General features: G+C 37.4%; 1 protein-coding gene across 5 annotated transcripts in view; it reads left to right on the forward strand.

Annotated features, from left to right (window-relative positions):
* The first annotated feature begins 2,622 nt into the window (after positions 1-2,622).
* LOC131069484 (protein FORGETTER 1) overlaps positions 2,623-17,331 on the forward strand; it is a 176,941-nt gene continuing 162,232 nt past the window's right edge. Inside the window, exons 1-5 of one of the 5 annotated variants that reach the window (XM_058004932.2) lie at positions 2,623-3,156; positions 4,209-4,274; positions 4,460-4,633; positions 4,727-4,857; positions 5,012-5,088. In XM_058004932.2, the coding sequence (XP_057860915.1) occupies positions 2,758-3,156; positions 4,209-4,274; positions 4,460-4,633; positions 4,727-4,857; positions 5,012-5,088 (847 nt within the window). In that variant the 5' untranslated portion in view covers positions 2,623-2,757. The remainder of the gene's footprint in view (positions 3,157-4,208; positions 4,275-4,459; positions 4,634-4,726; positions 4,858-5,011; positions 5,089-17,331) is intronic. The other 4 variants (XR_009112137.2, XM_058004929.2, XM_058004930.2 and 1 more) reach the window with 4 other exon arrangements.

A 17,331-nucleotide genomic window follows, 5' to 3' on the forward strand; every position in this document is an offset into this window, starting at 1 on the left:
TGTTTTAGTGCATTGCCCATGTTTCCACATCTTGCATTGTTTATGATCACAATTTGTCGAGGCATTATGTTAAACATATCATTGCTTTGTTCTTAACTCCACACTCTATATGTAGTCACTTGAAAGTTCCTACAACATTTTCAACAACCCAAACTTTTACAAAACTTACAATCATTGCATTCCATGAGATTACATCTCTTCAACGTGCTGCATTAGACAGGTCACGTGCCCTAAGAGGATGTTGGCACCTCACAATTGCATCATCTTGAAAGTTTTTAATGCCATTTCAACAAATATACCTTATATATAATCTGCAATGATTGCAAGCAATGAGACCTGGTTTCTTTAATGAATTTTGCCACATAGACTATGTGCCTTGTTTATGCTTTCAAACTTGCATGTATGCATTAGAGTATTTTCCAACTATACTATCAAATGACAAAGATTCCCTCTCCATGATGCTTCAATGCATGTCCATATCTTTTTTGAAGCCTCCACAATGACATTGGTTAGAAGGATGCTAGCAAAGATTATGGATTTTGGTTTCACATATGTAAGGTAGTTATAAATAAATCCCCAAATCAAGGAGTTTAATAGGTTTTAGAAAAATGAGCAATGGAGTATAGGTGACTAACTTGTTAAGAGGTTAATCACTTTGAACTTTGCGCGCAAAATGGGATGAGGGATTAACCTTTTATTTGGTTAAGACGTTAAGCATTGTGAGCTTTTTCGTGCAAAATGGAATGAGTGATTAACCTTTAACTTTTTGAATTTCTAAGCAACAATAGGGAGGAAATAGTATAATTTAAGGCGTTTTTAAATATTTCCCTCCTAGGTTATTAAATTGGAAAATAAATTAAATAAATTAAAAATATTAAAATTATTTTGACAAATAATTTAATATTTTGCATTTGGAACCTAGTAGCTTGGTTTAGACTGAAGTGAAATTATGCTCTGAAATTTGAACTAGACACTAAAGGGGGGAGGTGACCATAACCCAATGAGATTTCTTCATGACAAGGTCATAAGTGCGAGATTTGAATATTTTTCGAATAGAAGTCGATGAAAATTAAAGCATTAAAATCTCACAAAAGGTGAACTGGGTTTTCATGAAGAATTGTCCCATTAATTAAAATGGTACCAATTGCGTTCTCATAAGATGGTTTCTCTTATCAGTTTACAATTCTAAAGATTTAATTATTTTTTGCGTACCTTCACCAGTGCGAAAATAAGTTCAAAGCACACCAAACAAGCACTTCATAATACAACTCCTAAGAATTGAACTACCTTTTGGACTTGAATGATGATTGGTGAAGATGAGACACATGCTTACCATCTTGTGACAGGGCTCAATAATGAAGACTTTAGACCAAAACCATATAATTACACATCTTGAAAACTCTTGACATGTACACATTTTAGATAAGCCAAACATGGGATTGGATAAAAAAAATTAAAATTTGAGTGTTTACAATCGAAGCGACAACCTCTTAAAAAAAATTAAAATTTGAGTGTTTACAATCGAAGCGACAACCTCTTACAAATTTCAATCTGTTACCTTAAAGGAAAATATACTTTGCCTGATACTAATCTAGCCTACTCTAATAAGATAGATGCATAGACACAAGCATACATTGATTTAGATTAATTAAAGTGATAATTATGTTAATGATAATACTAATATAATAAATCTTAAGTTAGGAAATCAAACTAGGGTAATTAGCTATAGAATTGATGTGGGTGAGTGAGTTTGATGTTGTCTTGAAGTTTGCTACTTTGGTATAGAAAATGAATAAATTTGGATGTGCTTTCTACCTCTAAATTTGCAAAAGGTGTGATTATTTCTAAACTAATTTTTTAAGTACATATTTGTCATGTGGTCTATAATTTGATTAGGACAGTTCCACACATTGTCTCTTTAGCTTGCCTTGAAGTCTATTTGTGGAATTTTAGGGACTAATAATATTGAAAAAACTTTAAGGAGATTGTTTGTTGCTATTTTTTGATTTGGTTGAAAAATATCTAAGGGAGATTGTCAAATCACCATGGTCAAGTTTTCTTAGGTCAACCCTTAGAACATCAAACTTTACAACCTTGAAAAATATTGGCAAATAACATATACATGCAAATGTCTAAAGATGATTTTCACGTACGTTAGTTTCTTTTAATGATCCAAGTTGAAATTTTCCTATGATAAATGCTCTTTGAAGTACTAGAAAATCAAATGATTTTAGAATATGAATTAATGTCTAAATGAGTAGTTTTAATTACCACTTCATAGCAATAATGTAGATGTGCCAAATTGGATAATAATAAGATTTAAATGAATGAGAATTGACAAAATTTGAATTTGAATTTTTTAATATATAAAAAAATATAACAATAGATAAAATAAAATAAATAAATATTAAAAATATATAAAATAAATTCGAAACACACAAATTACATCATTAAACCTCATAAGATAGATGTGCAAATTTCGCCCGTACCCAAACGAGTAGTTAATAACGGAGATGTAGTCTTGAATTAAATGCCACAAAAAGCCTACACTCGTACCGTCTTTTAATTTAATTTCCATTTCATGCTTTTGTTTGTCGACAACCTTTTTAATGTTTCCATTGCTTGCGTAATCTAATTTCCATTTGATGCTTTTGTTTGATCGAGCGAAAGGCAAGACTTGTCAGGAAATATTTTTTGTTTGCTTGTAATTACGGCTGAATTTTTTGTGTTAGAGAGGTAGGCGTAGTTGTAGTTTCTATGGTGCAGCCAGGGGATTGCCTGGTGAGGTGTGCGCGTTGCAAGAGCACGCTGACGGTGGGGGGAGGAGTGGAGACGTTCCAGTGCCCCAATTGTCAGCTGCAGCAGATGCTTCCATTGGAAGGGCAGGTGCAACAAGGGCAGGTCCTCCTTTCGCTCCCTCTTCCACTCCCTCTGCCCCTCCCTCTCCCCTTGCCGCCTCCTCCTCCGCTACCTCTTCCTCTTCCTCAGGGGATCGATCCCTCCAAGCGTCAGCTTCGCTGTGCCAGTTGCAAGTCAGTTCTGAATGTACCACACACGCTCAGTAGATTCATGTGTCCTCAGTGCGGAACAGCTCTCGAAGTTCCCCCACTTGATGCATCATTCCCCTTGCCCTCTCATCCACAGGAAATAAACGAGGTCATTCGAAATTTCTTTAATATTTTAATGACTTCCAAATTTAATTTTACGATGTGGATAGTAAAACTAAGCGGTGCGTGATCGACAATCGGACCATGATGGAAGGTTATAATTAAACACAAAATGTCCATCGAACTCATTTGCGCTCGAGTTTCTTTCTGTACATTATAAATACAGTACACTTTGGTAACACCACCTTGTTTTGGGCGTAGTAGCATAATACATTTTATCTACAACTTCTTGACTTTGTCTGTAGTAAGTTATGAATAAATATTCGAGGGGAATTCACCATTTCTTTTAGGGCTGTAAAGGCAACGCGCTAAGCTGAACTATTATACCATCTTCTGAGCTCTCTCTCTCTCTCTCTCTCTCGCACACACAAACACACCTTCGTTGACTGAATGGAGCGCTCCAACACAGCACGGGATAAGCCTGGATTTCGTTTTCATGCGCTTTAATACGGAGCTACGTTCCCAAGATTTAAAACCTAGGCCATGCTCGACATACCCTTTTTACGCTGTTAATTCTCTAATAATTAGGGCTGGATGACTTTATAATGTATTTATAATGTAAAAAATAATGATGTCCTGGTGCATTCTAGGGACTGGATAGCCATTTCTGATGGTGAATGGTGCATAAAAATAGAAATAAATATTTGGAGGATTGTCGGAAAAAATCCAGCACGTTATATTTACTATCTAAAATATCAACAGTTTTTAGTTTTTCTAAGTTATTTTAATAACTGCTTTCCCGCCTTCCCTAAAATTTAGGGAATTTATTTTGCTGCCCCTGTCCCGATAACTCGGAGTTAGACTGGTTTGTAGTTATTTTTTTATTGGGGTGGATTGATCACCGTTGCTTCTCTTTCTTATATAATTCTATACACTAAGAAATTCAGTTAGCACTCATAATAACCCACCACTTGTGTCGTCGGATTTCAAGATTATATAAGTGGATTATGTGTTCTTGCCTTCTGCATTGTATATGCTTATTTTGTTACCTAATTGCTAACCTTCTGATCATTTACATTGGAGGTGTTTTCATCGTAATAGGTGGCTGTAGATGTAGAGGCAGAAGAAGATGAAGGTGGGATTATTGGAGAAACTTTTACAGACTACGTAAGCACTTATTTATAAGCTTATTTGCTTATTCTTTTTGTATATTTGCGATTCTGATTTATTTGGAATACAGAAAACGAGCAACCTAAATTACATATGAATTCTGTTGATTGCTATACATTATTGACATTGCTCTGTTTACTATTTGTTTGTGATAATTTACAAAGATTATATTTCTTTCTCAGCGCCCTTCAAAACTGTCAATCGGACCACCTCATCCCGATCCAGTTGTAGAGACATCATCCCTATCTGCCGTACAACCTCCAGAGCCCATTTATGATTTAAAAATTGCAGAGGAAGTGGAGAAATCAGGAGCATTATCTTGCCTACAATTAGAGACAGTCATCTATGCATGCCAGGTTAGAAATATTCAAACTTACATCTTGTGTAACCTTTGTTAAAATAGTTTGTGAATTTTTTGTTATTTTCTTTTGACTTCAAAAGCATGGCAGAGGCATCTTCAACACCTCGAAGATAGGTCAAGGGCAGGATTCTTTATCGGCGATGGAGCAGGTGTAGGAAAGGGGCGTACAGTTGCAGGATTGATATGGGAGAATTGGAAGCATGGAAGACGTAAATCATTGTGAGTGTGCTGGATGAACCGTTTCATAGTTAGTCTTGGAATGATTTTAATCACATTTATGATGTGACATCAAAATGATTTATTGTGTATTTAAATTTGACTAGAATTTTGGAGCTACCTTTATATCAAATAATTAATTATCTTTCAATTTCAGATGGATCTCTGTTTCATCTGACTTGAAGTTTGATGCACAAAGGGATTTAGAAGATGTGGGTGCCACATGCATTGAAGGTATAAAAGCAATTCTCTAGATTTGTATTTTTTCTTTTAGAAGCTTTATTTTTTATCTTGTTGTTAAGAAAAACAAAAATGTTAGTGGGCTTTCTAGACAGAACTGTAACAGGCTAGGGAACATGAAACCAACCAGCTGGATTACCATGCTAAAAGGGAAGTAATCACATCTAGGCCAAAATTAGTTGAAAAAACAATCAACAAAATAGGCACGATTATCAGTGTCCATATAAATAAACGAGGGATAAGCAAACCCTATATCATGATTGTGACCTGGAATGCAATAACATCGTCACTGGATTCCTGCATTAATTTCTGTAAGTTCAATTATTTCCAACCATTTTATGTTAGAAGCTCTAAGGCTAGACTCTTGCCATTTTGTGTACAATATGGCTTGATCAGATCATACCAGAACTAAGCATAATTTTGAATGAATGGCTTTTTATTGGTTGAAGTTTATTAGAGCTCTCAAGGGAGTCTGTAGGTTTGGGCTTTTTGCTCTTGGAATGTCTACACCTTTTCTTGTTTTGGACTTTCAGAAACCCATCATTTCTGTGCTGTTCCTTTCTACTTTGAGTTTCTTGGTTGAGAGGGCTCGCGAAGACAAGATAGGCATTTGAAAAGCAAGTGTTCATAATCTAACCCACAGGTGTGGATCCAGTTCATAACTTCCATGTTGATGACATGAGGTACACCTCCTTTGAGATACACTTAAAGACAATTAAGGGCACACATACATATAGATACTTGAGCTTGTTTTGATAAATTGCAGCCTTTGTTACATTGAGTTTCTTAGCTAGTGTGATGAGCCCAATAAAATAGGTCCAGTTGGCCCATTCAGTGGTGTTTGTTAACACCCTTCTATTTCTGTTTTTTCACTTTAGTCTTAATAAGTGAAATTTTAATAAATAGCATTATTATAAATTTGACATTGTCGTTTTCTTTGGCCAACTTTAGTAGTTAAGTTCAATATTTTTATTAGTTTGTTTTCAAGCCGACTTGAGGTCGGCTATCCAATAAAACGGCACAGCCAGTTACTTATAGGATGCCGCTTGATTGTTGGAGTACACTTGGATAATTGGTTTAGCCTCTGTGCACGATTGGTTGTTGGATGATCATCTTATACCTAGAACAAGGTAAGACAACACCCTTGCACTTGTTCATCAGTCTTCCAAGCCTTCGCATATTCAAGTTCGCCAATTTTGAAGTTGTTACCGTCAATCATTGCCAGGTGATGGTTGCAGGAATAGGAGGGGCAACAGTTGATAAAGGATTGTTAGTCGGGGGCCTAGCACATACACAAGGAGATTGACTGAGAAGTTAACTGTGGTAGGAACTCCTGGCATCACTTCCAGGTGCCATTATTGGTGTCTAACAAACCATTCATTCCTAGCAAAAAGACATATCAAAGAATCAAGGAGGCAATAAGCATATCGTTGGGTAGCGAGTAGCATCACAAGTAATGCCTATGAATCAATCTTCATTTGATGCCATCTACCGATGAAAGAATCAATCCATGTGGGCACTTGAAGGAGCGGTCAACGATATAGGCATTGAGTATTTGCCTTGTCTTTGACAGGCAATCAATAGGAGCCTGCACAATAATCATCAAAGACTTAGGAGGCTGGATTCTTGTAGGCCAAGGAGAGTGGAATAGGGTTCACAATATCAGGGGATCTGAGTATTGTTGAGGATGGTGGAGATCGACCCATGGAATTCAGATCGGTAAATAAATCTATCCAGAATGAAATAAAACAATACCTGTATGTTTAATGTGTTTGAATTAATGGCATGAAAATAGAGATTTAGATATTGGATGTATTAATGAACTATGTCTGATGGAGTCGTTTCTTTTGAGCTATAATTGTGTATTGAACTCTGCACGTTCATAAGAAAATACAATTGAAATTTATTTGTGTTCAGTGTTGTTGCATTGTCGATCAATTGTTTTGTTCTTGTTTATATTCATTTTACAACTCAGAATATTTCAGTGGTATCTGAGCATCAATCTTGCCAGCCTGTGGGGTTGGTGAATGAGTGACAGAGAACAGAGTTATCCGCAGAGAGAGAAGAGGAAGGGTTCCAATATGGGAGACCCAAACGATGAGGCGAAGGCTTACTTCAAAAGCTCCGAAATACTTCATGCAGTGTGTCTGAGACCTTGAAGGAGTAGCCTAGTTGCTGAGGGATCTCAAGCAACAACTGACTAGTGACAAACCTGCCAGTGATAAGGGAGAAGGCAGCAGTTCTGCTGGAGAAAAGGCAGCTGCAAATGGTGATAGAGTCTCAGTCAGCACCAAATCCTCTAGAGCAAAGTTTTTGACAAATGAGGAGGTTAATGAGGAGCAACCGGATCAAGTCAGTGGAATGGATTGCCTTCATGCAGGATATCACCCTTTGAGTGAAGCAGTCAAGAATGATATGATCTTTGCAGAGTATTATAGTTTGAAATTTGAAGGTGGACATAGGAGGAAAGGGTATGAAGAAAGGAAGGACATCCAACACAGAATAGGAAAGATCACAATTCCTAACTTTGATGGGACCAGTGATACATCAGCAAAGGTCATGGTTGCAGAAGTTGGATACTTATTTCTCCCTAAATCCCATGCTCAAGGAGGAAGCTCTCAAATTCGCTACTTTGCATTTGGAATGAGTGGCCCATAAATGGTGGCATCACGGGATTGTGACTCAAGGGCATGATACGATGACCTCCATAGAAGAATTTAGTTGAAGGCTAATTGAAAGGTTTTGATAGAACAGATCTCAAAGTGCATTTCAGAAATCTAGCCCAATTAAAGCAAGAAGGCAAGGTGGAAGATTATGTATCAGAATTTCAAAAGCTTGCTGTAATGGTGCCCGGCGTGACACATAGAAGGCTTATAGTACTCTTTGCAAAAGGTTTAGCTGAACCTCTTAGAGGGTTACTCAAAGCCTTAAACCCTACAACCTTCCAAGAAGCCACCACAATAGCTCTCAACCTAGAAGATTCGGTGGCAAGGGACAGCTTCAACATGTAAGAGGACAGCCTTACCTTTGCAAACCAAAAAGCCTTTCCAAAGGAGTTCATTTCCACCTAAGATACCCATATCAAAGTCCAAGCAAATGGATATCAGTAGGAATGAATTGAGGAGAAGGAAGTTGTGTTTAACATGTAAAGAACCATGGCAACCTGGGCATCGATGTTTAGGAAAGGGGCTGGTGCATTATATTGGGTGATCTCCAATGATGATACGGGGAGTGAAGGGGCTGATTCTGAAAATGAAACAGAAAAAGTCAAGGCACTTGAGGGAGGCACACTTGCTTCGCTTATGGGAGAACCACGTTATAGTGCATTCCGAATTAAGGGGGTTTTGAAAGGGCAGCGAGTAATCGTCCATAATGACAGTGGAGCCACCTATAATCATGTCAATGAAGAAGTAATGAAAAGACTGGGACTGAACACGGTTCCAACAGAAGGGTTTGAAGTAAAGGTAGCTAGTGGAACTACTTTTTCTTGCACTCAGAAGGTTCCCCAAATGGAGTTGGCCTTATGGGAAATACAAATTGAAGGATTACTTTTATGCAATTGACATGGACATGGAAGTAGTCTTGGGATGCCAATGGTTGTATACAATTGACAAATAGAGACCAGCCACCGAAAGATGGAGGTCTCTTTCCAACACAATGGGAAAGGGGTGGTACTGCATGGGTTGACCAGCAAAGGAACTATGGAGATATCAGCTAAGAGGATGGAAAGGGTTTTCATGGAAAAAATGAGTAGCATGGGCAGCAAAATGCCTTATCACTAATACAAGTGCTGCTAAGAAGGGAGGTGCTACCAGTGTGTAGAGTCAGTCTATCCTAGACAAGTATAACAAAGTATTTAAAGACATACCTCAAGGTCTACCCCCTAATAGAGGTTTCCAGCACATTATTGAACTTGAAGAGGGACAAAAATCAGTAATGATCACTCCATGTCGACATTTAAAGGTATATAAGGAAGAGACTGAAATAACAATCAAAGAACCGTTGGATATGGGACTTATAAGGCCAAGCTTCAGCCCATTTGCATCTTCTGTAGTGCTGGTCAAGAAGAAAGATGGAACTATGAGGATGTGTATCGACTACCGAGCTCTCAATAAGAGAACCATTAATAACTGTTACCCTATTCCACAAATTGATGAATTGATTGATGATTTACACGGAGCTAAGTATTTTTCCATGATTGATTTACGTTCTGGATACCATCAAATCAAGGTCAGGGATGAGGATGTACACAAGACAACATTTGATGTCATTATGGGCACTACAAACTCTTGGTGATGCCCTTTGGGTTAACAAATACTTCAACAACTTTCCAATTATGTATGAATCTGGTATTTATTCTTCAATTGAGGAAGTTTGTTTTGGTCTTCTTCTATGACATCTTAGTTTATAGCAAAACTTGGGATGAACATTTAAAACATTTGGATGAAGTGTTGAGTATTTTAGAACAGCAGTCATTTTATGCCAAAGCCATCTAAGTGTGAATTTGGGTCGCAAGAAATATTATATTTGGGATTCAAAATTAGTGAAAATGGAGTGAGTGTCGATGAAGAGAAAATCAAGGCCATCCAAGAGTGGCCTAGACCAAGTAACCTAACGCAGTTGAGAGGATTTGTTGGGCTATGCAGCTACTATAGGAGGTTTGTAAGTGGCTTTTCACAGCTTGCTGCACCCTTGACAAATCTAACCCTTGACAAATCTAACTAAGAAAGGAGCATTTGTATGGACTTCATCGGCTCAACAAGCCTTTGATAAGCTCAAAGGGGTAACGAGTTCGTGTCGTGTCTTGGCAATTTCAGATTTCTCACTTCCTTTTTTTTTGGAAGCTTAAGAAGGCTGAGCATAAGTTTTCCATCTATGACAAAGAGGTGCTGGCCATAATGTGTGCTCTAACTAAGTTTAGACAATATTTGGTTTGTAATAAGTTCTTGGTTAAGATTGATCATAATAGTTTGAAGTACTTTCTTAACCAAAGAGATTTAAATGATAGACAACAAAAATGGGTGAGCAAAATTCAAGCCTATGACTTTGACATTGAGTATATAAAGGCGAATAACAATGTAATGGCTGATGCATTATCTAGGAAACATCATTTGCATGCTGTCTTTGATATAACTATTGTTTTGTCACAAACTCATTTGCTAATGATATTTTGGAAGGTAAGGTGCAAGATGATAGATTTAAAACAGCAAATGAGCTGATTCTTTACAAAGGAAGAGTTTACATCACACCCGAATCTAAAATGAAGGAAAAGATTCTAAAGGCTTGCCATGATACCCTGCTGGTTGGTCATCCAGGTTTCTACAAAACATATATATAAGTGAGGGAACATTTTTCTTGGAAAGGATTGAAGAAAGATCTGATGCAGCATGTAAGGGAATGCAAGGAGTGTTGATTGAAATAAAGCAGAGCATTTGTTTCCAGCAGGGTTATTGTAGCTTTGCTCATTCCTAGCCAAAAGTGGGAGAGCATATCGATGGACTTCATTACTGGCGTGCCAAAGGTCCAAGGTAAAGATTGTTTGTATGTTGTGGTTGACAAACTCACAAAGCACGCACATTTTCATGCCATTTCATCAGATTTTAAAGCACACCAAGTGACTGATTTGTTTTTTAAGGAGATTTTCAGACTTCATGGATTGCCAAAAACAATCGTGAGTGATAAGGACATCAGATTTCTTAGTTTGTTTTGGTTGGAGTTGTTTCATTTAACTGGGACAGAATTAACTCCTAGTACCGGCTATCATCCGCAAATAGATGGACAAACAGGGATAGTGAACAAGTGGATATAGGGCTATTTACTATGTAATAGGGCAGCAAACAACATGGGTTAAATGGCTGCATTTGGGGGAGTGTTGATTGGGATGTCACCTTTCAAAGCACTTTACAGCTATGATGCTACATTTTTTGTGGACCTGATTTTGATTTTTACTAATAGTAGAGTCCCTAGTTCTAAGGATGTGGAGCGGCAGAGTAAGCATATTTAGGAAGCCCTCAACAAGAACTTGTGTCAAGCCCAAAATCAACAGAAGATGTATGCTGATAGGCATCGTACTAAAAGGACATTTGAGGAAGGGAATATGGTATTTTTAAGGTTGCAGCCTTATAGGCAATCATCCATTAGAGGAAGCAGGGCTGAAAAATTGAAATTACGCTTCTATGGTCCTCATTGGATAATTATGAAAGTGGGACATGTTGCTTATGAGCTGGAGTTACCACCTAGCAGCAGAATACACAATACCTTCCATGTCTCATGCTTGAAGAAAGCCCTCGATCAGCAGATTACATCTTGAATGGAGCTACCTCTGCTTGACTATGAAGGGAAATTGAGTCTTGAACTAGAATTTGTATTGGTAAGGAAGAAGAAACTATGAAACAAAATTGTTCCAGAATATCTGATAAAATGGAAGGGGCTACCATCTGAGGATGCAACTTGGGAAGGAATAGAAATTTTGATCATCCAAACTTGCAATTGCTTGAGGTCAAGCAATTAGAGGATGGGAGAACTGTAATGAGCCAAATAAAAAAATAGGGCTAGTTGGCCCATTCAGCGGTGTTGGTTAACACCCCTCTATTTCTGTTTTTTTTACTCTAGTCTTAATAAGTGAAAATTTAATAAATAGCATTATTATAAATTTCACATTGTCAATTTCTTTGGCTGACTTTAGTAGTTAAGTTTAATATTTTTATTAGTTTGTTTTCAAGCCGACTTGAGGTCGGCTATCCAATAAACCGACACAACCAGCTACTTATAGAATGCTACTCGATTGTTGGAGTACACTTTGATAATTGTTTTAGCCTTTGTGCACGATTGGTTGTGGGACAATCATCTCATGGCCAAAACAAGGTAAGACGACACCCTTACACTTGTTCACCAATCTTCCAAGCCTTCACATATACAAGTTCGCCAATTCTGAAGTTGTTACTCTCAATCATTGCCAGGTGATGGTCGCAGGAATAGGAGGGGCAACAATTGATAAAGGATTGTTAGTTGGGGACCTAGCGCACACACAAGGAGATTGATTGAGAAGTTAACGGTGGTGGGAACTCTCGACGCTAATTCCAGGCGCCATTATTGGTGTCAAACGAACCATTCATTCCTAGAAACATGAGATATCGGAGAATCAAGGAGGCAATAAGCATATTGATGGTTAGCAGGTAGCATCACAAGTAATGCCTATGAATCAATCTTCATCTGGCACCATCTAATGATGAAAGAATCAATCCTTGTGGGCACTTGAAGGAGCAATCAACGACATAACATCGAGTATTTGCCTTGTCTTTGTCAGGCAGACGATAGGAGCCAGCACAATAATTGTCAAAGACACAGGAGGCCAGATTGTCACAGACCAAGGAGAATGGAATAGGGTTCACAATATCAGGGGATCAGAGTATTGTTGAGGATGGTGGAGATTGACCCATGGGAGAATATAATACAGCAATACTAGTATGTTTAATGTGTTACTATATGTTTGAATTAATGGTATGAAAATAGAGGTTGAGATATTGTATGTATCAATGAGTATGTCTGATGGAGTTGTTTTTTCTGAGCTATGATTGTGTATTGAACTCTGCACATTCATAAGAATTTGGTTGTGTTTAGTGTTTTTGCATTGTCGATCAATCGTATTGTTCTTTTTTATATTTAATTTACAACTCAGAATATTTCAGCTGGTTTATTGTCCCTTGCATTACCAATTCAATTTATATCTGCAAGCCAATTAAGTGGACACTTGGAAACAAAAAGTGGTAGAAGAGAGTAATAAACATGGATGACCAGTTGATTATCTGATTTAAGACCACCTAATTCTAGAGCATCAAGGGTGTAAGAGAAATGTTGCACCAACCAAAAATATTTTCTTTTGATATTTGTTTTCTAGGCATTTGAGAATCTCTAGATGATTTACAGTTGTGTGCCAAGTTTGTGGCATTGCAACCTCATACACCTACGTTTTCTCAGTTTGAAGCTTCATGTCTATAATAGTAGGCACGATCAACCTTTAGTGAGCTATGTAGTAACTAATTTTGAAGACTTTGGATTGTGGTTGGTAACATAAGCTCTATTTGGCATCTTGAATGTTCCATTCATTTTTCATAAGATTGCAATAACCACATGCATGTTTCTCATTTCAAAGAGCTTAATTGGGCCAGTACCAGATTGTTCACTCTATAATGGTAACTTGTTTGAACAATGTGCCAAGTATTTGATACTTGTGTCAATTCCTGATGTTATCTACTTCATTGTTGGTTTTAAGAGGGATCATGTAGTGTAATGTCCCCTTTTTAAGCATAATCAGTTTGTGAACAATTAGTCTATTTTTGGAGTTTTCCCACAGGCTAATTGGTTGGTAAGGGAGAACTAAAAATTTCTTGGAGAGCATAGGATTGGTCAAGCAAGAGTAGTGTTCATGGCAGTGAGTTTATAGATGGTCTTGGTGAGCTTCATAATGCTTTTAGAATGCAATTTTGACCTTTTGGAAGCTCTCCAATTGTTTTGCAGAAGCATGCTATTTTTAGACTGGCACCAAGTTGTGTCAGTTCATTGTCCTAAATCCTTAGTGACATATTGGTATTGTTAGAATCTAATATTTGTCTCATTTTGATGCTTTCCACAATTTGGGTGATTTATTAAATTATTAATTATAATTTAAGTTGTCCTAAAGTGGAAGTTTAAATGTTTAAAAGGACAACTAAGTATATATCTATGAAAAGAAAGTGTTTTTGTTGTGCTTCCATGGGGGATGCTTGGCACTAGGGGGTCTTTGTACTTAAGGAATTATAATTTAATTTTTGTTAGTAACTAAGTAAACAGATTTGTCACTGTGGTTTATTTTAAAAAATGACTCAGAATTGCCTGGTAAACAGCAACAAACTCACAAACAGTTGGATAGATCATTATTGAGTTAATGCTCTTCCACTGCGTTTAAGAGGGGCAGCTCCCTCAGAAGATATAATTTTGAATTTTCGGGGTATGCTTTTGACCAGAAGGTAGAAAAGGCAAACTAACATTCGCACATAGCCATGTCACAAATGCAAAAAACGAATTTGAAACAAATAAAGAATAATGCACAGGTTAATGAAAGAAAATCCACCAGCACCTCAGTACACAGATTGATATACTATTGAACAAATGAACAGCTTCTGATTTGAAATCCACCAATAGGAGGATTTATGGGCAGCCTATTGCGATTTTCTTTCCAACCTCTATGATTGTTGATTTTTGGAGAAATCACAGTCATAAGAGGATTAATAAGAGACATGAATAGGGAGTGTAGACAAGCACCCCACTAGGTAGACCACCCCATGCTAGATATCCAATGTGCTTGCCACCTGGGGCCAAGAGGTGAGTGTCCGCTCTTGGGCCTAGTGTGAGGATTGCTTTGGGCCAACCTATCAGGCTCCCTCATTCAAACCCTATTGTGATTGATTACTAAAAATGAATATAGACGTGGTGACATGAATAGGGAGGGAAAAGACAAGCATCTCACTAGGTAGATCACCCCATGATGGATATTGTAAGAACCTTGCTGGTTCTAACTTTCCTGAAATGCTATTGCTGATTTGTTTTTGTGTTTTTCAAAGGTTTTGGATAATTTTCAAATAAAAATAACAATTTTGCCAGGCAAGAATTGCACAGAAAACTGAATAGATGCAAAATCGAGAGCAACTGTAACTATATTATGAATCAGGAAACTGCTACAAATAAATCTAATGCTAATTGCATACCCGTAGGTCCTCAGCTTATTTTAAATAAAGAATTTTGGAGTTTGCTAGCCAAGACTGGGAAATTGACCAAAATAGACATACAAGTCCAAAATACAATTTCTCCAGGCTAGAAATGAGATGAAACCACCTGAATATGCTGGGCGTTGGGAATGGTGCAATCAGATTGCAAAATAGGAAGGCATTTCAGCCTCCTAGACTAAACGTCCCTTTTTTGGACTCCACGTGCCAAGCAAGAATTGTACGGCCAGCTATAGGAACTTGTACGACTTCTTATTGAAATGAAAGATGCTGCTAATTGGGGCAACCATACCTGAATGCCCTTTCCTTATTGAAAAATCTGCAAATAACTGAAGAAAATAACCTCTGATGAAGCACAATAAGACTCCTGAATGAAGCCCTCTCAGTTGCAATAATTCAGCTGATCTTTCACAGCCTCAAAATCACAGATCCATGAAGAATTATCGTTCTTCAATGGCAAACCCTTTGAAACCCTTGTCTCAGAAAATCCACAGAGCAAAACCAAGCAATTTCAAATAATCAATAATGAATTGAGGTTGAATTGCCTTTTTTCCTTATAACTCCAAATGGCACGAATTCCAAGAAAGTACGCCCAATTGCCTTTGGGGAAATTTTTCATTTAAGTGGTTTTTAAAGTCACTTTATAATATTTAAGTGGCTTTTTAATTTATATAAAGTCACTTTATGACTTTATAATATCCATATAAGAAAATTAAATAACCTAACCACTAAAATATTAATATCTCCCTCAATATTTAGTCTTTTGATGAGCCGTTTGAAGCTAGGGTCAACACTGTATAACCCCCATGTGTCCAGGTGCCCTGACTAAAAATAGCACTATTGCTTAATTAGTCCCTCTACTGACCCCATACACTGATTGCAAAGGCTTGGAACTGAAACCAAGACTGAACTGAAGAAGTGGAATTGCCCCTGAGACTCTATCCAAACATGTTAGCCTATGAGAGTCCAAATAATAGGCTAACATGTTTGGATAGAGTGGGGACATTATTGTTGATTGTAATTAGGTAGGAGGGGCGGATTCCAATTGCCTTAGGCAACATTGGAATCCGCCCAAAGGGCTGGCCCCTTTCTCCCATAAGGTAACGTGTAGGGTTGGTCCCTTTCTCATGTCTAGCACAAGGGTGGCGTGCTCTAGGGCCTGCCCTATAATTCAACACGCCACTTACACTTAAACAATAAAAAGGGCGCCAATTCAAATTAAGAAAGCTGACCTAATTAAAGGCTAAAGCGCATATAAATAAAGGAATGAATGAAGCATTCAAACAATAAGCATACACACAAAGAGCGAATTCTGTCTGCAAGTAAGAGATGCGAAATTCATGCAAAGGCGAATATCTTCAGCAAAGTGTGAACTCCATTAGCTTCTCTACATTGTTATCTTTGCCGTTAGGGGAGTGCTCTTCATCATGCGATCTAACAGTTGAAGGACTTGCTGTTCAGAAGTTGGTCATAGTCATCAGCTGAAGACATACATTTCATCCATCTGCTATTCAAGGTCAAATCTTTGGTTGCTGGTTGGTGCAATAAAAGGCAGATCCAAAACTGGTTAAGAGGCAGATCTGAGACCACTGAAAATTGAAGATGCCATTAGCCCTAAGGGTGAACTGAGATAAGTATTGTAATCAAAATATTATTCATAATCCATAATCAGATTTGAGGATCTTTTTTGGCTGGGTTTTTCCTCCTAGGAGGTTTTCCTAGGGTAATAAGTGTCTTATTCAACTTTGGTTATGTTTCTGTTTGTTCCTAAATCTGAAACTTACTAAATCTAACAACAAACTATCTGAGTTAAAGGTTAATTCTGTTTTTTGAGTTTTCTTTATTAATTTGAAAGTGTAAAATCAACATGGTATCAAAGCTCTAGGTTAGATTAACCTTCAAATTTCAGTAGTCTGCTACTTCCAGTTTGTTGTTTCATTTTCAGTCAGGTCAATGGGGCTGAAAGTTGAAGATAGGCTCGATGGAAATCTCAACTTTGCTGCATGGAAGGTCCGCATCCGTATTGCCCTAGAAGAAGAAGAACTTCTTCAATTTATAGATGAAGAAAAGTTGATTGAACCTACAGATGCAACTGAGCTAAAACAATTCAAAAGGAATGCTGTCAAAGCCAGAAAACTCATCATTGATTCAGTCAAAGATCACCTGGTCACCTCCATTTCCTCATTCACTACAACAAAGGAAATATTCAGTCATCTTCAAGGTACTTATGAAATCAACAATCTCAGTAGAGCAATTACCTTAAGGCAGCAATTACTTAATATCAAAATGTCAAAGGAAGAATCTGCTATGTCTTATTTCATGAGGATTTCAGAACTAAAGAATCAACTAGGTACAATTGGACATAACATGGAAGACAAAGATATTGTCATGATTGCTCTAAATGGTCCACTAGACTCATGGGATTCTTTCATTCAAACTATAAGTGGAAGAACTGAATTACCTACTTTTGATTGTC

This window comes from Cryptomeria japonica, chromosome 11, assembly GCF_030272615.1.
Source record: "Cryptomeria japonica chromosome 11, Sugi_1.0, whole genome shotgun sequence".
Lineage (NCBI taxonomy): Eukaryota > Viridiplantae > Streptophyta > Pinopsida > Cupressales > Cupressaceae > Cryptomeria > Cryptomeria japonica.